We start from the raw sequence: 21,855 nt of genomic DNA on the forward strand, positions 1-21,855 counted from the left end.
TAAAATATTATTTTAATTAGTATGAAAAAATTTATTAGCTAACAACAATCTTTTAATGAAGGCCATCATTAGTACATGTATAGTAAAAGAGTAATACTAAATGATCAATAAAATTTATTATTTTTTTAGTATTAAATTATAAATTTTAGACTCTAAAATCTAATCCTAATAGTATAAAAGTGTTTATACTATGATCTAAAATGACTAAAATTAAGGCATAAAAGTGGATTTATAACTGCTGTTGGAATAAAATTAGAAATGTTTGTGAATTGGATACGATTAAAATTTTGATTTAATACATACTAAATTTATCATATCATATCTATTATCCACATTTTTTATATTCAGAATTGATTTATACTAATAAAAAGAATAAAACTTAGTTTTCACTATAAAAAATTTTTATTTATTATTTTAATCTTCTTTACTCCTAAAATATTAATAAATTAATTTTTTTAAATAATAAAAATAAAATAATACAGTATATATATAAATAATAATTATTAATTAAAATAAAATATATTATTTATTTATTTATTATCTGATACTGATGTGCAGATCAGATTTTCAAATATATATGTGATATTTGCATTCTAATTCTATTAAAGTACAGATAAATACCACGAAATTTTGATATGATCCAATCTATAAACACTCATAGCTAAAGAGTTCGGATGTCAGGATTGGATCCAACCTGACTTGAGGAGCAAACAACAACTCTCTCTATTCACCCTTAGAGGAATAACCACCTCAGTGTAAGTTGACTTTCACACAATACAGAGAATAACCATCTACTATCTTTAGAAAAGATCACATTTACTAATGACCAATCATCATTTTACTCTATAAACATCAGAACACTTATTCGAAATGATTTCGAGTATTTCTCATTCTATTCAACTTAGTATTTCTCATTCTACTTTAACTCCGGCTAATTTGAGTATTATAATCTGAATAAGTTTAGTGTTCTTGACATCTTATCCCATGACAACAATAAAGACGTCTCACGGGCTGGTGGCAAGCGGGAAAATCCGCTCCAGCCTGGCCTGCCCCGCCAGAAGCTCGTCCCACCCCGCCTAGTGAAGCGGTTCTAGAATTCCACCCCGCCCCACCTAACTGCGGGCTGGCGGGCTAAGCCCGCCAAAGCTCCTCTTTTTTTTACTATTAACTACTGACTAATATATATAATTTCACAACGATATTAATAAATTTATAATTTCTAATTGCATAAAAAATTATACTTTTTTATATTCACAAATATTAAAATCTTTATAATTATAAATATCTAATAAATATAATTATAAACCAAGTTTTCATCCAAAACATAAGTATAAATATTTTCTTCAAAGCAAAATAAACATAATCCAAAATATAATTATAAATATTGTGTCCAAAGTAACATAAACATAATCCAAAACATTCAATTTTTATCTTCATACTCTTATAAATTAGGTTTTGACAAAAGAAAATTACAAAAATACCCCCCACTAAAAAAACCTTAGCTCGGTGGGGAAGCCCACCCCAGCCCGCCAAAGCCCGCAGTTTAAACTATGCGGGTTAGACAGATTTTTGCTATTTGACGATCCTGATTTTCCAGCCCGACCCGTCCTTTCAGGCGGGTTACGCAAGCCGACCCGGCGAATTTAAGCTCGTTTGTCACCCTACTCACGATCTATAAATTCAGCCCAACAGAATACACAAATTTAATTATAATTTTAATCTTTATCTTATCTTTATTTACTTTTATCTTTTATAAACCAATGTTTTATATATATTTAATTTTACCTTCATAGTTTACAATTTTCAATTAATCAACGATTAATAAAATTTTTTCATTCTCTCTTCAATTAGAAGAAAAAAGAAAGGAGAAAAAAGAACAACGAAATTAGGGTTAGGATTTTAGCCTTCTTTCTTCTTCGTGTATATCTAATTCAGCAAAGAATCTCTCTTTTCTTCTTCAATCGATAATAAATGGCGTCAACGAAGAAGATCATTTTGAAAAGTTCCGATGGCGAGGCGTTTGAGGTTGACGAGGCAGTGGCTCTCGAATCGCAGACGATCAAGCACATGATCGAAGACGATTGCGCTGACAGTGGAATTCCTCTTCCAAACGTCACCAGCAAGATCCTTGCGAAGGTGATTGAGTATTGCAAGAAGCACGTCGATGCTGCTGCTTCCGAGGAGAAGCCGTCTGAGGAGGATCTCAAGATGTGGGATGCTGAATTCGTTAAGGTCGATCAGGCCACGCTCTTCGATCTCATTCTGGCTGCAAACTACTTGAACATCAAGAGCCTCTTGGACCTTACTTGCCAGACAGTGGCAGACATGATCAAGGGCAAGACTCCGGAGGAGATTCGCAAGACGTTCAATATCAAGAACGACTTCACGCCGCGAAAACCAGTGGGCGTTTGAATGATGATGATCTGCTGCTTCTCCTGCTGCATGCTTAGCTTCTGAGATTGGTGCCCTGTGGTTCCATTTATGTTATAGTTGTTAGTTTTACTTTGATGGTTTATCTTGTTTTCCCTATTTTTGTTATGTCAATGTTGGTGACTTGGTGACAAGACTTTCTCTTATTTGGATCTTGAAATTGTAAGTATTTGATTATGGCGGAGGAATGATTTGTTTTTGGGTACCATGTTTTAATGTTCAATTCTTTGCCGAAAAAAATTTATTGATTATTGATTTATGAAAGTAAAAAATTAGGTATATATAGAACATCGGTCTATAAAAAATAAAAATAAATATAAATAAAGATAAGATAAGATAAAAAATTAAAATTATAATTAAATTTGTGTATTCTGTTTAGACTGAATTTATGGACCGTGAGACATAAGATGGAAGAGTTATTTAATACGCTTTTATAAAAAATCTTTTTTTGAGTTATCTTTTTTAAAAGATCTTGTAAAGAAGTAAAAGTAATTTTATGTTTGGATATCTCATCTAAAAAGGTTTTTTTATCTATCAATTATGTTTGGGTATAACAATATAAAAGTACTTTTTTGTTTATTTATTACATGAAAAATATCTTTTTTTTAAGAAAAAAGATCTTTTAAAAAAATGTAAATTACAGCTTCTCAAAAAAGATTTTTTTATTTTATTAGTGCTTTTACTTTTACTACTAAAAATTTGTCAAAAACATTAAAAAATAAAATTTTTTAACAAAATAATAGCATCCAAACATATACTAAACTTATTGGGATTAAGATGGAATAGTGGTTTAATAGTTTAAAAATAGACGTGAAGCCATCTTAAAACAGTCCGTTTCAAGTACACCTTAAAACAATAAGTAAGATGTTGATCTAAAATGTTGGTTAATAACTTAATATTAATAAAAATGTTGGCCTAATATTTTTCATAGTTAAAAACATTATTAATTAAACAATATTTTTGTGTGAATATTTTAATAGTATAATTTTAAAGATAAGACAAAAGCTAATAATGTTTAAGGCTAGTTTGTAGGTGTGGTTTTGATCATTATGCTCATCAATGAATTTCAAGTTATCCTTGAAAATTTTAAATTTTTCATTTTTCCTCCCAACCCATTATGTGTTTTTCGGTGCTTGATCAGCCACTCCTCGTAGATAGCCATGGCTTGGTCATCACTTCGCCAATGCAATTGGTCAAAAGCCAACGAGAGAGTGAACAAAAGGAAAAACATGGTGGATGTCACCATTACAGCAGCCATATCAAGAGGAAAGATCGATAACTAGCTAGTTAAGCATTGAGAGGATTTGGAGCTAGCTCAGGGAGAAGAGAAGGTTGGGATTACTTGGAAAATCAGGTAGAGCTGAACAATAGTTTTCTTGATGAAAAACGGTTAGAACTCTATTTTATTGGGATGAAAATGGCTTGCATATCATAAGGTTAAGTTGACCGGCTACTCAAAACACACATCAATAAATCACTTTTAGTGGCTTGGGTGAAATTTACATTTATTTTGGCTTTACTAACAGATTAAGTTGAAATGAGCAAATGGAAATATATATAAACAAAGTGCAAATTAAGGATCAAACTCATACATATAATTGATAGAATTTTTTAAATAAACGTTTAAAATTAAAAACTTCTTCCTAATATATGTTGGACTCATAGGGTTTGCGTGATATTCTGTTTATTGATAGTTTGGCCCATGAACTCGCTGCATCGTCTTGATTAGGCTGTTCTAGTTTTTCATTCATAGAGATCACCCATTCAGACTCTGCTGATTTCTCTTCATCTTCATTGATGCCAATATGCAATGCTTCTGAAGGCTCCTGCTGAAGCTTGTGCTGCTCTGGAAACTCAGTTGATCCGGTACCTTCATTAGGAGAAGCTGGAATTCCAGATTCTAAGGTTTCTTTGAGCTTCAGGGTGATTAGGTACCAGCTCAAGAGATCTTTGTTGAACACAGCTACCATTTTCTTTTTAATAGTGACTTTCAATGCTTCCTTTACTTTGTGATGATTGGATGAAGACTCAGTTGTGAATCATAAAAATGAAGGCATTTCAAATCAAACTATGGTGTGAAAGGAGATAAACTAAACAGGTTTTTTTTCTTAACATGGTTTATGTAATTGACTTGAACTGATTGTGCAGCTCGTATGGGACCCCTTTCAACCCAAATAAATAGCAGTAGTTATTGTTAAAATATATTAGGATTAATTAATATTTATTAAAATTATTTAGTATATCTAAATATTTGTTATAGTATATTATATTTTTATTATTTTGATTCTCTTAGACTGTGATTGGAAGAGAAACTGAAACTGAGTTATGTTGTATTATATTTAGTCTAAGATACATATGAAAATTAAGAGATAAATTTAAATTTTGAAAAGTTAAATGACAATACTTAAAAAAATATTATTAAAATTTCAGTTTTTATCCAAAAATTTTCAATCACTTGCGTTTCTACTTTCTAGAAGTATTGAAGGTGAAGGGATTAAAATTTTAGTTTCAACTCACCAAACACAATACTAAATTTTAGTATATTATATCATCTTAGTTTCAACTCACCAAACACAATACTATAAATATTCTTGTATATTATATCATCTTACACAATTTGAATATACACAAATATTTTTTTAAATAAACGTTTAAAATTAAAGACTTCTTCCTAATATATGTTGGACTCATAGGGTTTGCGTGATATTCTGTTTAGTTGGATCATGTGCCCCTCTAATCAGGAGTGGACTTTATTGTTGGGAGAAAAAAAGAAAGAAAAACTATAGAAGACAAAGTGTATAATCCTATTGAGAAGAATATGTATTAACATGGAATAAAATTTGAATACAGGCTTCCTGCAAGACAGCAACTGCTGCAAAACTAATTCATGCGAACGGAATATATAGCACCCTCAACAAAAATAAGGAAACAAAAAAGAAAAGAAAAAATCACTTTGAAAGAAAAAAAATTGGGTGAAATCAGACCGGAATGCACAGATGCTGGTCCACCATAAAAGTTACAAGGCCGATGTATGTATCCATTGTCCATTATAGGACATTGGCTTCTCCTTTTGGTTGAATTCAGTTTCATTCTTGTTTCTGAAAGACCAGCATTCTATTCTCTTCTCTTCTTTATCCACAGGCCAGAAAATTCCTCAAATGTACTCTTATTAACATATCAGTTTTGTTGTTCAGAAACAGAAAGCGTAGATGCTTGCACACCTATCACTTTGGTGTCGTGCCTTCTCTTAGTTCTACTGCGCCTTGTTCTTGGTGTTTTCGTTTTTGTAGAATGCTTGTTTATCTGCTGGTCTTGTGTTTGAGCGCCATCTGACATTTTCTCATTAGATGGGAGCTCAGGAGGGGCATCTGGCCATGGAGTTCGCTTCGAGGGGACAGTGATGTCCAGAGGAGGGTCAATTATCCATCTGCATCAAATAGAGTTACCACATATGATCAGCCAATAGGACCAATCTTAGCATGCTTAAAGTTTTTACCTAACAATAGTACAAGCACAAAAATTGGGGTGAGATGGACCCCCAAAATAAACTAAATTGACTTTCAGACGAAACTTTAGGAAGTACAAACAGAAATACCACTTATTTGACTAATACTTCAGTATCCAAGGGAAGAGCATATTACGGAGCAAGAAACATAGCAGTCAGCAAAAGTTGACTTAATGAAGAAAAAGAAGTAAAGGGAAAAACATGGTGGGTGTGAAAAGTGTGAAAAGTATGCACCACCTACTTGTTGCACAGGATGTCCTAAATAGAAGGTAAGGCTTAGAGATTAGATTGATGGTAGAATGAGTGATTGACCAAACATAATCTTGGGCATCTTCTTGAATGTAGAAAAATATTATGTAATGATGCAAGATCCTAATCCAAGCATCATGAAAAAACTATTAATAATTGACTAGATAATCTGGTTGAAGTTTATAGCCATTAGACATAACCGAAAATTCCAACAAAAAAACAGAGGATGTCCCATTTGATAATACTTAGCCTTTCTTCTAGCAAATCCATCTAAATGCAGAAACTGACTTGACATGTAGTCTAAATTAAAATCACCAATTCTTGGAGAAAAAGTTCGGAGTGATGTTGTCCAATTAATTTTAATCAGGAAAACAATCAGAGACTATTGTTTCCTTGTACTATAAATTCTCCTTTCCCTTTGACCATTTTGGTTGTTTCAGGTCAGCCAAATATAAAGGGGAAGAATGTTTTGTATACAGTGACTTTCTCAGATTCAGCTTTGCATGAGACTCTCTACAAGTCAGCACAATAGTATTCCTAGATGTTTTAACATAGACAATATTATATGGTTTCTGAAAAAATTCTGCCCCAGTTTAGCAACAGTTTGATTTACCCAGTGGGCTTTCCTTGACTCGATCTGACCAGGATCATCTTATCTATTGCTTCAAAAGCACTACTTGGTGGGCTTTCCTTGACTCGATCTGACCAGGATCATCTTATCTATTGCTTCAAAAGCACTACTTACGTGGGGAAACTATGAATATCCTAGAAAATAAGTCTACATTGAATGATACCAATGGCCAATTTAAGTATACATCTATATTCCTAATAAGATTATCCCATGGATAGCATCAAACTTGAGAGAAAAAACGAAGTTTCTAAGTCAAAGAGAAGAGGACTTACTGAGCAGGGAATTTGCTGTCTGAGCGAGCTTCAACCCGCAACCACCAGAGCAAAACTTGGCGGCCACAATTCCCAAGTGGTTCTACCATGGAAGTGGTCTTGAGCAAGGACAATGGACTCTCTACCTCCTCTCCAGCCCCGTCCAACTCATCAAGATCCTTAACCCACTCTGGCTTGTCATCAACATCCTTCCATACCAATCTGGAATTCAACACAAATCCAGACCACTCTAGCTTCCTGGGCAGTACAGGTGCTCGGTCATCAATATAAACTGCACTTCTTCCTGCATATCGCAATGAATTGAAGGTGTGCCACCCAACTAACTTATTGGTAGCATTACAAGCAGGACCTTGCACGGGCATTGGGGTGGATTCCTCCTCGCCCTCTCTTTGAATCGTAGCTGAAGAGTCAGTAGAATGAAGAAGTATCCCAACCGAAACAGCACCAATCCACTTCACATTTTGGATTTCATCAAATAGCTCCATACTATGCATATTACTATCATCAGCAAACATCACCACGCCATCCAGCTTCTGTTCCCTCACAATCCTGTTTGGTCACATGGCAACAAAATCAATCAAAACATTCCATTAAGGAATCACGCCATAAAATAAAATCGCCAATAATTATACCGTTTTCCACTGTATTAGGCACCACACAATACAAAGAAGTGGAAAAAATAGTAACGTTTCATCATTAATCCATAATCAAGTTTCCATAATAACAAAAGGAGAATACTAGGGGGAGTCATTTTAGTTTAAAAAAAAAGAATAACAGAAAGCAACTGGAATTTCGATCAATGAAAAACCAAAAAAGAATAAAGAGCTCAGAATTCACGCACCCCAAAGCATGAAGACGCATACGAGACTCCAATTTGTGTCTTCCCTCCCAAGAATTCGGCATTGTTTGCCTAAACCCAACGTGGATAGTTCTGAGTCCCGATTTAGCAATGATGGAAGCAGTTTCGTTGGTGACGCCACCAGCCTCCACCACGATCCAAACCAGATCGTACGGCACCAGCATCAGAGAGTGCATAACGCCGGTCAGGTGAAGCTTCTGGAAGGTTCTGGCGTAGGTCGGGGTGACCGCGATCACCGTCCTAGGGTTCTTCACGCCGAACAGCGCCCTCTGCTCCCTCTGGACCCGCTCAAGTATCTGGTGAGCCTTCATTACTTCCACGGGATCCGGATGCGGCCACGGCCGGATTCGGATCCCGTGCCGCCCGACCACCACCCTGCTGGTGGAGCTCGCCACGACCGCCGTCATGTTCCCAGGGACGCTGTCGGCGGCACCGGTGACGGGAGTCGAGCGAACGTCGAGGTGAGAGGCGATTTCGGCTGCGCCGCGGAAGGGAGCGGTGTAGAGGTTGGTGGCGGAAGTGGAGAAGATAAAGAAGAAGACGAGACGGGAGAAGCGGAAGCCAAGGACGAGGCTGATAAGGCAGCATACGCCGTGGAGTACGAGCCAGAAGACCGCCGCCGGCGACTTTACTGAGCCATCAGCAGCGGAATCGAGCTGCGCGGATCCTCTGAAGCTGTTGCTCCGGCGGTTGAGGTAGCTCTGCTGCAACGCCGAGAGCTTCATTCTGTGTGTATATGTAAGCGCGCGCGTGTGGCACACACACTGTGAAAGTCACGCGGATTCAAATCAAAGGGAGGATTGAAGTGATAGAAGGTTGTTGTTGGTGGCTAATGAGTTATTGAGGTTGGGGATTTGGTTTTTGAAGGGGATGGAGGAGCAGGTTGGAGATGGTGGTGGTGGTGGCTTTTGCTTTAGGTTGCTGCTTGCTCCTTCCTCTCTCATTCAATCCTCCTTCATTTCTTTCGATTTACGGATAACTTCTTCTCTTTTTTCAAAATTAAAAATGATTAATCACTCTAACCACTTTCCGCTTCCACAATTATTGAAATGTAAAATGAAAAAAATGAAGAAAGGTAGACTCATTCTTCGACCTTGTTGGTAATTGCTAGTAGTATTTGTATTACTGTTATGCTGGGGCTAGCTAGCCACGTGTACGCGTGGACACGTTCTATTGGATACAGTAATATTTAGATTAGCAATTTGGTAATCCAGTCTTGTTAGTAGACTGAGAGTGACATATTAAGTCACACAGTAATTAGAATTTTTTTTTTTACCTTTTTTGAAGTTATCTGTATATATATTCAGCCTAATAAGTCGTCGGAGAAAAAGGTGTGTTAAAATCATTGAAAACTATAGCGGTTAATTACTTTAGATTGAAAAAATTAAGTCGTGTCTCTTATTGTTTTCAATTTCTTTCTATATCGGTACTGGTATGTGTTGCCAATTACAATAATATATACGGGTAACGTTTTACTTCTAGGATGTGAATAATTGCCAATATTTGACCTTGTTCAAATCAAACCTGTTTCCCTATAAAATCCACCCTCAACTTCAATCATGACTTTTTTTTCCAAGCCCCACAATTGTAAAATTTTCATCTACGGTTCCTATACTGGGCTTTTTGCAACGGTGTGTCAAATTATGGATGAGAGTGACAGAAAATCAGTAATGTCTTATATCTCTGTGGCAGGTTTAACTCGTGCATCACCACTCACCAGCAACAAATTCTGCCCATAGAGTCAATTATTTGCTGCAAATAATAAACAGTAGCAGGTGATTTTTATTTTAGCCATGTTACGGCAAAAACGAAAGTAAAATAAAAATTAAGTAAATAAATTTAATGATACCAACCCCTGGCATATGATTATTATTAGGTAGAGTGATTGGGTTCGGTGGGTTACATTGCTTCAGTTACAAACTCAATGCATCCAAACAAGAATGTAAATGAACCATATATAAAGGGTTCCTTTAGAATGTGGCTAGCTATGTATACTTTGAAATTCCTCCAACTTATCATTACGAAATGCTAAGGACAAGTTTGCGAAAGCACAAAAACTTTAACTCTTTTATGTATATATATTTTTTATTAAACTATATGATATTACATTAACATGCAACGACGTGTGATCTGCCATTCAAAATTCAAAACAGAGCAAAATACGGTTGGTAGGTTGCCATCTGTCAAGGTCTTTGGTCCCAGCTACCCATACTTGCGAACAAAGGGAATTATTCTTAATTAATCAAATTCTTAATAGAAATGAGTTGGGCGTGCTTCGTTTCATGTCTTGTTTTTTTAATTAGGTGGAGACTGTTGCCTTACTTGATTACTACATTCCACCGTTACTTATGCCATAACACATGGGTTTACATAGAGTTAATATTTAATTTGGTTTCTAAATTTATATATGAGTCTTAATTTAATTTTTAAAATTTTAATTATCTTTATTTAATCTCTAAAATTTATAAACGTACTATATATTAGTCCCTAAGACGATTTTTAGTATAAACGTTAATAGAGTGTTGTTATAGACAATTAAATGTCGCGTTAAAATTTGTAAAATAATTCAGTTTTAGTTTTGGTATTTAAATAGCTCAAAACGGCATTGTATCACTTATTTTATTAGGTAAAATTTTAATAAACACTATTTACGATATTATTTTTGAATTATTTGAGTGTCAAAATTTAGTATGACTTCCAATTGTTTACGATAATGTTCTTTGTACATTAAAAATTATTCTATGGATTAACATGAATCATGTTCACAAAATTTAAAGACTAAATAAAAACTGTTAGAGAATCATTAGAATCAATTTAGATCAATTAGTATCGTCTATATTTATATAGCATCTCTGTACATTAATTGTAGGATTCTATGTCTTTATTATTTTGATTCATTTAGCACCTATAAATACCCCTTGTATATTGTACCTGACACACAACTCAATAATACACTTTTCACATCATTCTCTCAGTCTCTTGTTTCTATCATGGTATCAAGAGCTTAGGTCTTTTTTTTTTTCAATGAATATTAGTTCATAGCCTCTTTGTTTTTTTTCTTGTCGGCAGTGTTCTTTGGCCTCCTTTTTCGTTCTGTTTTTGACGCTTTGGTTCGTCACCCCCATAACCATCTTGTTCGTCTTGTTGTCGTGATTCCAACGCAACCAGAACCGTCGCCATCCGCCGCCAGACGCGCCTCCACGCGCCGCCGAAAGACGCTGCCACGACCAGGTTGATCTTCCTCCAGATTCCACCCGTGCCTCTTTGCTCGCAATTTTCGAGCTATTTCCGACGCTTTGGTTCGTCACCTTCGGCATCATCGTGTTCTTCTCTCCGTCAGCTTTCCAACGCTGCCAAGATCGCCGCCAACTACCACCGCACGCGCCCCCACGCGCCGTCATAAGATTGCTGTCCACCACCATTCTTTCTCATCCAGAAGCTTCAGCAGCCGTTGGATCTTCGTGCAGATCGGACGTCCCTGGATCGTCCACGTGTCACAAGGCAAGCTGGTTGGATAACCTTGACCCGCGACGACCCGACCCGACCCGCCTTTGACCCGCGTGCCACCTGTCGACAGCGTGCCTTCTTCCACCAATCTGGTGCTGCCACGTGTCGTCACTCGCTGACGTGGCACTGACGTCGCCGCTGACGCATCGCTGATGTGGCGCTGACGTGGCTGCCAAGTGGACCCTCCCTAAGGTTTTTTGGTGAGCTCTTTCCGATTCCGCGCTCTGTTTTCTCGTTTTCTGCTCCGAATTTGCTGTTTTCTTCTTCCTTTGCTATTTGTTCTATTACTATGGAAAAACCGGATGTCTTTCAGCCTATCCCTGTTATTCTTAATGGCTCCAACTATGCACATTGGGTTGAAGCCATGCGAGGGTTTCTTAAAGGGAGAAAATTATGGCGATATGTGACTGGTGATATTGCTTGTCCTGTTAAGCCAACTGTATCCAAAGATGGTGCCTCCAAATCCAAGGAGGATGCTGAGAAGGAGAAGGACTATGCAGAGAAATTGGAAGATTGGGATAGTAAAAATCATCAGATTATCACCTGGTTCCGCAACACTTCTACTCCTGGCATTCACTTACAGTTTGGGCGTTTTGAAACTGCTAAAGAGGTATGGGATCATTTGGCGAAACGTTACACTATCTCTGATCTCTCTCATCAATACCAACTGCTTAAGGAACTTCATAGCCTTAAGCAAGAACGTGGCCAAGCAGTTTTTGATTTTCTTGCTCAGATGGAGATTATTTGGGATCAGTTGACCTCCTGTGAGCCTGTTCTTAAAGATCCCATTGATGCTAAGGCATATGAGGATTATCGGAACCGGACACGTCTCATCCAATTTCTGATGGCACTTACTGATGACTATGAGCCGGTCAGGGCTTCTCTTCTTCATCAGAATCCCTTGCCTAGTCTTAAAGATGCTCTTCCTCGTCTTAAGTCTGAAGAAACGCGCTTGGGATTGCTTCGTTCTAAAAGTGAAACTGTCTTTGCTGCCACCGACAGAAAGAGAAAAATCTGTCGCAATTGTAATCGGCCTGGGCATTCCTTCTCCGACTGTCCTTCTATTGAATGTCGTAAGTGCAAACAAAAAGGCCACATTGGCTCCAACTGCCCGAAACTGTTCTGCCATTATTGTAAGCTCTCGGGTCACTTGATTGCTACCTGTCCTACTCGACCACCACGCTCAGATCAGAACAAGTATCAACCTCGTCCCAACAACTCTTCGCATGTGCCTGCCTCTGCTGCTGCTGCTACTACTGAGTCCACCTTTTCCACATCTCTCAACACACCTTCTGTCTCTCCATCAGATATTGAAACCCTTCTCCGGCAACTTCTCTCTTTTTCTGGTAATACCCCCGCTACTCTTTCCACCCCTCCAGGTAATTCTAAATGGTATTTTGATTCTGGTTGTTTCAATCATATGTCTTCTTTGCGTAATCTTTTTTCGTCGTTGTCTCCCACTACAAATGCACCTTCTGTTAACACTGCTAATGGCTCCCTCTTGCATGCAACACATCACGGGGTTATTTCACAGTCCAATATTCATCTTTCTTATGCTTATTTTATTCCAAAATTGAATTTTAATCTTATCTCTGTCGGTCAGCTTGTTGAACTTGGTTTTGATGTCATTTTTTCAAATTCTGGATGTCGTGTGCAGGATCGTCGGACGGGAAAGATCATCGGGACTGGATGTAAGGTTGGACGCTTATTTGAGCTCGAGAACCTTCATGTTCCCTCTACCAATCTCTGTGCTGCTTCCTCTCCATCTACTCTTCACTTGTGGCACCGACGTCTTGCCCATAGCTCCTTAGGCAAATTACGTCCTCTTATATCTACGGGTGTTTTAGGTCAAGTTCAAAATGAGTATTTAGATTGCATTTCTTGTCGCACTGCAAAACAACCTGCCTTATCCTTTACTAATAATACCTCTATTGCATGCTCTCCTTTTGATCTTATTCATTCTGATGTTTGGGGACCCGCTCCCACCGCTTCTATGGGAGGGGCTCGATATTTTGTCCTCTTTATTGATGATTATTCCCGTTTTACTTGGGTCTATTTGATGACTAATCGTTGTGAGTTGCCTCAGATTTATATTAACTTTGCCACTATGGTTCGAACTCAGTTTTCAAAGGTCATTAAAATTTTCAGACGTGATAATGCTATGGAATATCGTGACTCCAAACTTTTAAATTTTCTCGCTGAACAGGGTACTTTGTCCGAGTTTTCTTGTCCTGGTACCTCTCAACAAAATGGCAGAGCTGAGCGTAAACACCGTCATATTCTTGACTCTGTCCGTGCGATGCTTATTTCCTCTTCCTGTCCTGAGCGTGCTTGGGGTGAAGCTGTCCTCACTGCTGTTCATGCTATCAATAGACTCCCTTCTTCTGTTCTTGGTAACACTACTCCCTTTGAGCATCTTTATCGTACTTCTCCTGATTACAGTTCTCTCCGTGTTTTTGGTTGTGTCTGTTTTGTCCTTCTTCAGCCTCATGAACATAATAAACTTGAACCTCGGGCTCGCATGTGTTGTTTTCTTGGGTATGCTTCTGAACATAAGGGTTATCGTTGTTGGGATCCTGTCTCTCGCCGTATTCGTATATCTCGTCATGTTGTCTTCTGGGAACATCACATGTTCTCTAGTTTTTCCTCCTTTGAGTCCATTCCTTCTACTCAATCACCGTTTTTTACTAACCCAAATGTTGATCTCTTTCCTAGTGATGATACTACAGGGTCTACTCCAAGTCCACCACTCGAGGCTCCTGATCCTCCACCTTCTCCATCTCCCGATGATTCCAGTCCGGACGGCGATTCCGCTCCTCGCGTCATGCCTCCTCCTCCCACTCGTTCTTCTAGGGTAAGGAATCCCCCTCCTCATCTTCTTGATTATCATTGCTTTTCTACTATTCTTCATCAACATGAACCTAAGTCATTCAGAGAAGCCTCCACAAATCCAAATTGGCAACAAGCAATGCAGGAAGAAATACAGGCACTTGAAAAAGCACACACTTGGGATTTGGTTGATCCTCCTTCTGATCAGGAAGTTGTGGGCAGTAGATGGGTATACAAGATCAAGACTCGCTCTGATGGCTCTATTGACCGTTATAAGGCATGATTGGTTGCTCAAGGTTGTACGCAAGAGTATGATATTGATTATGAAGAGACTTTTGCTCCTGTTGCTCGCCTTACGTCTGTTAGAGCTCTCCTTGCCATTGCTGCGGTTAAAAGATGGTCTCTCAATCAGATGGATGTGAAGAATGCATTTCTTAATGGGGATTTGAAACAGAGAGTCTATATGAAACCACCTCCAGGATATCCTTGTCCTTCCAGTAAGGTTTGTCTCCTTCGCAAGGCACTTTATGGACTTAAGCAAGCTCCTCGCGAATGGTTTGACAAGTTCAGCACTACCATTTGCAGTCTTGGCTTTATTTCTAGTCCTCATGAGAATGCACTTTTCATTCGTAAAAGCGACCGTGGAGTTGTTCTTCTACTTTTGTATGTTGATGACATGATCATTACTGGAGATGATGTTGATGGTATCTCTGATCTCAAGACCTCACTTCAGCGTACCTTTGAGATGAAGGATCTTGGTTCTCTCAGCTATTTTCTTGGTCTCGAGGTCCTCTCCACAGATGATGGCATTTATCTCTCTCAGGCTAAGTATGCTTCAGATCTCCTTGCTCGCGCTGGGATTACAGATAGTCGCACTGAGTCTACTCCTCTTGAGCCTAATGTTCGATTTACCCCTATGGATGGCACTATTTTGGATAATCCGACACTTTATCGCCAGTTAGTTGGCGGTCTCGTCTACTTGACTGTCACCCGACCAGACATTGCCTATCCAGTTCATGTCCTCAGCCAGTTCTTGTCTGCTCCCCGTACTACTCACTATGCGGCAGTTCTTCGCATTCTTCGGTATGTCAAAGGCACTCTTTTTCATGACCTTTATTTTTCTGCCCATTCCTCTTTGACCCTTCAGGCATACTCTGATGCTGATTGGGCTGGTGATCCCACTGATCGTCGTTCTACTACTGGTTATTGTTTGTTTCTTGGCGACGCTCTCATCTCTTGGCGTGCTAAGAAGCAAACGTTCACTGCTCGCTCAAGCACAGAAACTGAGTATCGTGCCCTTGCTGACACCACTGCTGAGGTTATCTCGGTTCGTTGGCTTCTCGAAGATCTGGGTGCTCCTCAGTCGTCCCCTACTGATGTCTTTTGTGATAACCGCAGTGCTATTCAGATTGCCCATAATGATGTGTTTCATGAACGCACCAAACACATTGAGATTGGTTGTCATTTTGTTCGGCAACAAATCCTTATTGATGTTGTTCGTCTCATTGCTGTTGGGACACTGGATCAGACTGCTGATATCTTCACGAAAGCTCATCACCCGACTCGCTTTCGGATTCTGTTATCCAAACTCAAGTTGGTATCCTTAGCTCTCACTTGAGTTTGAGGGGGGATGTTAGAGAATCATTAGAATCAATTTAGATCAATTAGTATCGTCTATATTTATATAGCATATCTGTACATTAATTGTAGGATTCTATGTCTTTATTACTTTAATTCATTTAGCACCTATAAATACCCTTGTATATTGTACCTGACACACAACTCAATAATACACTTTTCACATCATTCTCTCAGTTTCTTGTTTCTATCAAAAACAATTAAAACTAAATTAAGACTTACATACAAATTCTGAGACCAAATTAAATATTATCTCGTCTACATAAAACCGTGGGTAAATTTGATCAATTTTGTTTTCCAAACTTTGTAACAATATGATCATCTAGAAACTAGAAAGTCTCAACTGGTTACATATTTGTTCACAAATATTCAAATTCAAAGTCCTGTAAACGAAATTTATATAAAAAATATTTTATGCATATAACAAATTAGTCTCTATATATATATATAAATAGTTAATTTTTAGTGTATATATAACTTAATTTTTTTTGTCCATGGTATTTTTCAGTTTGATAGAATAAAGATTAATTGATCAATAAATTATTGCATGCACAAAGTAATATTTAAATTCTTGATATTTATTTAAATAAATGAGTGAATTGATCACTCGACCAATCCGAATAAATTAATTTCAATGATTTTTATATGCTTCTAGTATTTTTACCCGTAATAATATTACGGGAATATAAATTTTTTAAAATTACCGTCCACTTTGTTCTGACAATATAGATTATGCATAACACAAAAGATTTATAAAATCAAACTATTTTTACAAAAAAATGTTTTAGGTTGACAAAAGTCTTTACCTAAAAAGACTAAGGTATCTGTAGATAAAAAAATCAAATAATAAGATTTTTAGTTATAATTTTTATATAAAAAGTCTAATTTTTTATTAATAATTAATTTTAATATTCGTGATCTAAAATTTAAAACAATTTAATATGTATATTTTTATATTTAATTAGGTATTAACTATTAAATCTATTGCACAAATAAAAATAATTAATTTTTATACTTACTATTTAAAAATAATATTTTTTCTCTCTATGTATATAAAAATATAATATTAGCATAAAAAATTATACTAATACTTATAAAATTAACTCAAAATTAATTTTTTTAAAACAATTAAATCTTAATTCTAACTTTTAATTATAACATTAGTATTTTCTCTAAATTATATATAATAAATATTTGAAGAAGAGAAATAAAAATATAGATTAGAACGGTAAGCGGTAAAAAATTAAAACTAAATGAAAAATTAAAAAACTATGTATATAATAACAATAATAATAATATTTTTTATTTAAATTATATTATTTTATTAAATTTATTTTTTGTAAAAGAGAAAGATAGAAAAAAAGTAAAGAATGAGAGAAAAGAGAGAGAAAGATAAAGATGAAGAGTGAGAGTGAGAGTGAGAGTTTGTTAATTTTGAAAGAAAAAAATTTATTTTAATTGTAAAAAAATATCGGATGACATATTTTGATTTGTCAAATTATTAATATAAAATATAAATTATATATAGATTAAAAATAGTAAAGGGAAATAGAAAAATGGAGAGAGATAGATGAGAGAATTTAGGAATGAAGTTTATTAATTTTGAAAAAAAATATTTTTTTATTTTAATAAGAGAGTGTCATGTGAAACATTTAATTATTAAATTAGATAATAATAAATGATGTGCCTATAGATTTTTTTTTATCAATTTTTTTGGTCATGGGCTTGCATGCCCAAATTAATGCCCAGACACACCCACCCTACCCAAGTCCTAACCCGACGAAGCCAACAGAATTGTTTCCCACTCATTTGCTGAGAAAGACACTCATCCCCAGATCCCCTCTTCAGTAAGGCTCGCCACTTCTGCCATGTCACTCCGCCGAGGACTCTGATAAACCGCTGCCATGTCCGGTGCTTCTGGTTTCCATTGACAGTGAACATGCCCGTTCTTCTCCCCTGGAGGTCCTTGCTGATGGAGCTTGTCCTTGCCATTCTCCGTCGCCGGGAGCACGATTCCGGAAGTCTCCTTCCACCGAGCCTGAGCCGCCCCATTTACGGTCAGATGCTTCTTTTTTTTAGCAGCGCCGTTTGCTAATCTGTCCTCCGATCAGCGCCGTCTTCCTCAACAGACACGTCGTCCCCTCCATCAGCCTGGTATCCGTTGCCACCTCCGGCCTCCACCAAAGGTTGCATTGATACCGCGCCTTCAAGCCCGCTGCTTTGCTCCTCCGCTTCCGAGGATCGTCGTCGCTGCTTGCTGGTTTCTCCGCTTTGTGCTTGTGTTCCTCGAAGCATCTCTGCTGAATTCTGCACCAGAGATTTCCTCCTTCATCTCTGCAATATCCATTAGAATAGGATCCACTTCCCCCAAACTACCTTTCGATTTCAATGTTTGTATTAAGAGTAAGCAATCTGATTCTATCAAAACATTGCTTAGTCCTAAATTACTTATTATGATCATTGAATTTCTTATAACATTTGTTTCTGCCGCCAGGGCTGAACATGAAGCAATAATCTCTGCTGCTCCCAACAGAAGCTTTCCATCTGTGTATCTGATCACAACCGCGGTTGCTGCCTCCCCTGTGCTTGCTCTGAATGCTGCGTCAACATTAGCTTTTAACCAACCCTCTGGCGGTGCTCTCCAGGTAATGTGCCCCACTCTCTATCTCTGCTGATTCTGTGTTTGTTGATTATGTCTGATTGTAAGCCCAGTTCAGCCTTAATAAGGTGGGCAATACTTGTACAGTGTACACTGAAGCATAGCTGAAATTAGGATTTAGTTTAAGGGTACATTTTAATAATAAAAAATTCTAAATTTTTAATAAATTGATATATTGAAAATATAAAAAAATAACAAAATGTTTTTTTTTAAATAATACTTTTAAAATCTGTTTTTACTTTTTAGAGCGTATGTTATCAAAGACTTAAAAATTTCATGTATATGTTTGATACTTTAAGGTTCTCTCTTGCATAGTGTGCATTTCCATTGTTTTGGAATTAAAAAGCTCAAAGGAAATACAGTTTCCTAAGGGTTGAGGGAAAAAACTGCATTTTATTCTGCAAGTTGAATCAAAGGCATAAATCCAGATTACAGACAGAACAGTTGTTGTGCCAGAAGTTCTAAGCAATAAATAGAACCCCCTGAAACATGCATTTAAAAGGGTTCTTATTAAAAATTGGTAACTAATTTAAAAGAGACTGTCTGTTTAGAGATATAACTATTAATATTGTCTTTTTTTATCAGCTTAAGCCTTTGGAATAAGTGGTTTTATGACATGATATCAAAACTCTAGTTCGATTCTTGATAAACACAAAACTAAAATAAACCTAAAAGAGGCTCTTGTTTGAGTGGTTCATGACACTGCCATCTCACTTTCCATTAATCCTATCAAGTTTCAAAGACTCGAGTTCCTGAATTAATTGAAGAAGATTGGTGTGAGAAGAGCCACCAAACTTTATTGCTCTTTTAGCAGCATCACTAAGCTCTCTTGCTCTTCTCCTCATTTCAACACTCTCCTCTCCATTACCCATCAACAAAGCTATGGCCTTTGCAATCTGATCCTTCTTCACAACCTCTTCGCCAAACTGCTGCCACTTTCTCCATTCTTTCACTCCAACCGCCACCCCAATCTTCAACGCATCAACCAAAAGCTTCTCATTGAAGAACTGTTCAGCAAACATAGGCCATGTGGCCATGGCCAAACCCGCGTTCACGCTTTCCATCACCGTGTTCCAGCCACAGTGAGTTACAATTCCTCCAATGGCTGGATTCTCCAGTATCAGCAACTGTGGTGCCCAACCCCATATCAAGTAACCTTTGTTGCTTGCCTTCACTCTCTTCTCAAATTCCTCAAGAAAACTCCCATCTTCACCATCTTTTTTCTTAACAACCCACATGAAATCGTGCCCAGAATCTTCAAGAGCTTGAGCTATCTCAACAAGCTGCAAAGAAGGGAACTTGCTCATACTCCCAAAGCTCACATACAGAACAGAATTCTCAGGCTTTGAATGAAGCCATTTAAGACACCCAGAATCTTCTTCTTCTTTTCCTTTTTGTTCAAGCTTGGCTTGTCCTCTTCCGGCTTTATCAGCAGCATCTTGGTTCGCCCACATGGAAACAGGTCCCAAGCTCCAACTCTTGGTTCCCATGGCTTTCTTGTAATGATCCAGGTACTCACCTTCGAGCTCGTAGAAGCTATCAAACACGGATCCGTAGCTTCTTCTCTCAGAGTCCCTAATCATCTCCATCAAATGGGTGTAGCCGTTGGGTTCTCTAAGCCAATCCGGCAGCTGCAAAGGTGTCATCTTCAGGCGGTGCGGCAAACCAGGCAATGAAAACTTGTCATCAGTGCTGTCGGATTTTATGTCCTTATGAGGTGCATAAGTCTTGACCTATATATGTTTCACAAACATTAATGAAAGCTTTATTGGTCTCACACTCTACAAGTTTAAGAGTGCAATGTTTGTTTTGCAAAATAATTTTCATCAACAAGCAAGAGAAAATGTTCATTTTGAAGCAAAACAGTAAATGAATCGGATTAACAATAATTTCTTGAGTCTATAAATAATTTTTTAACTCCTTATAATAGATGTTATTTTGACATTAGTATTTTCATAATAATCAAATACTCAATTTCTTAACTGAGTGTAGTGCCGAATGAGCGAAGCAGCTCCCGGCAAGTAAGATCAACCTAGGAATCCCCAACCTGGCTGCTGCATCTACAGTCCAAGGGTAGAACATGTCAGTGACAATGCAATCTGCCTCCAGTTCCTCAAACAAATTCTCAATCTCCTTTTCCAGCAGATTCAGTCCCTTTCCAATTTTGGGAAGCATGTCCGGTGCCGTATCGGCGTTGAATGTTTCTACACCAACCGGAAGACCGACCTCTGCGGCTGGGAACTTAACGACGTGAGTTCTGATTGAACGGCCGAGTGAGGAGTCGCGGCCAACAGAGCTCTGGAACAATGAGGCGGCTACTGGGGTGGCTATTATGGTAACATCGACTCCGTGCATAGCGAAGAGTCTGGCTATGTCTACCATTGGTATGATGTGGCTTGTTGATGCGAATGGTAAGAACATAACTTTTATCTTAGTATCAACTTCTTCTTTTGCAGATTCCATGGGAACCGGTATAAATTAAAGTTAACTTCTACAAAAATAGATTTTAAGAGACACAGTCCTCTGCTGCTAAACTCAACTCCAATGTCTTTATATTATACTAAACATGTTTACTCTCTTTATTTTCCCACATTAAAGTTCAAATAAAATTAACAACGTTGTACCACGAGCTGCGCGTTGTAATAATATATTGTCTTTGAATCTTTAAGGGACAATATTAAAATACAAATACCAATATGAACACCTTTGTTGTATTTAAGATTTTAAATAATTAACTAAGGCACCCAACTCTATCATGCATCTCATCTTAGTATATAAATATTTATTATCTTATACAATTTAATTTCTTTCATACATCTCATCTTATAACTTGCTGAAGACATTTTCGTTTTGATGGATATACAATTTGTTTGAGTATTATATTTAAACTGAAATAAAATAAAATAAAATATTGTCTGTACTACAGATAAATTTAGAGTTGAAAAAATCATAAAATTGTATTATTATCAATAAATATCTGTAGTGCCTTTTGTCTTGAGCTGAAAAACATACATTTTCAAGATGTATAAATGATAAAAAAATTAGAATTTTAAATGAGGCTTATTTTTAATGTTAGTTGTGCATTTTATTGATGAAGAATTACAAGAAATTAGATTATTATTTTATAATGTCATCTGCTTTATCTTCAAATTACTTGTAACAGATAAATATTATCTTAGATAATTATAAAATTTTTACACAACATTAGTATGTATAAATTTGAAAAAAAAAATATTAGATCATAGTTTAAAGTAAATATTTATTTTAGATTTTTTT

General features: G+C 36.9%; 3 protein-coding genes and 1 long non-coding RNA gene across 5 annotated transcripts; 2 read left to right on the top strand and 2 right to left on the bottom strand.

Moving 5' to 3' along the window:
• Nucleotides 1–1,711: 1,711 nt before the first annotated feature.
• LOC112800551 (SKP1-like protein 1A) lies at nucleotides 1,712–2,761 on the top strand. The gene has a single exon (XM_025842877.2). The coding sequence runs from the start codon at nucleotides 1,972–1,974 to the stop codon at nucleotides 2,410–2,412; it is 441 nt and encodes a 146-aa protein (XP_025698662.1). The 5' UTR covers nucleotides 1,712–1,971; the 3' UTR covers nucleotides 2,413–2,761.
• Nucleotides 2,762–5,229: 2,468 nt separating this feature from the next.
• LOC112800552 (probable beta-1,4-xylosyltransferase IRX14H) lies at nucleotides 5,230–9,368 on the bottom strand. The gene is made up of 3 exons (XM_025842878.3): nucleotides 7,929–9,368; nucleotides 7,088–7,636; nucleotides 5,230–5,857 (listed from the first exon to the last, which is right to left on the bottom strand). Exons 1-3 carry the CDS (start codon nucleotides 8,669–8,671, stop codon nucleotides 5,608–5,610), a joined length of 1,542 nt encoding a protein of 513 aa, XP_025698663.1. The 5' UTR covers nucleotides 8,672–9,368; the 3' UTR covers nucleotides 5,230–5,607.
• An 8,314-nt stretch (nucleotides 9,369–17,682) lies between these two features.
• LOC112800554 (uncharacterized) lies at nucleotides 17,683–21,330 on the top strand. Of its 2 annotated transcripts, none has more exons than XR_011881761.1 (3): nucleotides 17,683–18,323; nucleotides 18,415–20,296; nucleotides 20,572–21,330. It is a non-coding gene; the product is annotated as an uncharacterized lncRNA (long non-coding RNA). The 2 variants fall into 2 exon arrangements; XR_003201423.3 differs by having other exon boundaries at nucleotides 17,689–18,323; nucleotides 18,415–18,565.
• On the bottom strand, nucleotides 19,024–21,042 carry LOC112800553 (soyasapogenol B glucuronide galactosyltransferase). Its single transcript, XM_025842879.3, has 2 exons — nucleotides 20,563–21,042; nucleotides 19,024–20,312 (listed from the first exon to the last, which is right to left on the bottom strand). Exons 1-2 carry the CDS (start codon nucleotides 21,040–21,042, stop codon nucleotides 19,290–19,292), a joined length of 1,503 nt encoding a protein of 500 aa, XP_025698664.1. The 3' UTR covers nucleotides 19,024–19,289.
• Nucleotides 21,331–21,855: the final 525 nt, after the last annotated feature.

This window comes from Arachis hypogaea, chromosome 5 (genome assembly GCF_003086295.3).
Source record: "Arachis hypogaea cultivar Tifrunner chromosome 5, arahy.Tifrunner.gnm2.J5K5, whole genome shotgun sequence".
Lineage (NCBI taxonomy): Eukaryota > Viridiplantae > Streptophyta > Magnoliopsida > Fabales > Fabaceae > Arachis > Arachis hypogaea.

What these genes read in the sequence shown, in the direction of transcription:
- LOC112800553 (XM_025842879.3), bottom strand. Translation starts at nt 21,042, where the DNA reads ATGGAATCTGCAAAAGAAGAAGTTGATACTAAGATAAAAGTTATGTTC. An exon ending in CTCATTCGGCACTACACTCA is followed by an intron (nt 20,313 to 20,562) that starts GTTAAGAAATTG and finishes AAACATATATAG; the next exon opens with GTCAAGACTTATGCACCTCA.
- LOC112800552 (XM_025842878.3), bottom strand. Translation starts at nt 8,671, where the DNA reads ATGAAGCTCTCGGCGTTGCAGCAGAGCTACCTCAACCGCCGGAGCAAC. An exon ending in ATGCGTCTTCATGCTTTGGG is followed by an intron (nt 7,637 to 7,928) that starts GTGCGTGAATTC and finishes GTGACCAAACAG; the next exon opens with GATTGTGAGGGAACAGAAGC. An exon ending in GACAGCAAATTCCCTGCTCA is followed by an intron (nt 5,858 to 7,087) that starts GTAAGTCCTCTT and finishes TATTTGATGCAG; the next exon opens with ATGGATAATTGACCCTCCTC.
- LOC112800551 (XM_025842877.2), top strand. Translation starts at nt 1,972, where the DNA reads ATGGCGTCAACGAAGAAGATCATTTTGAAAAGTTCCGATGGCGAGGCG.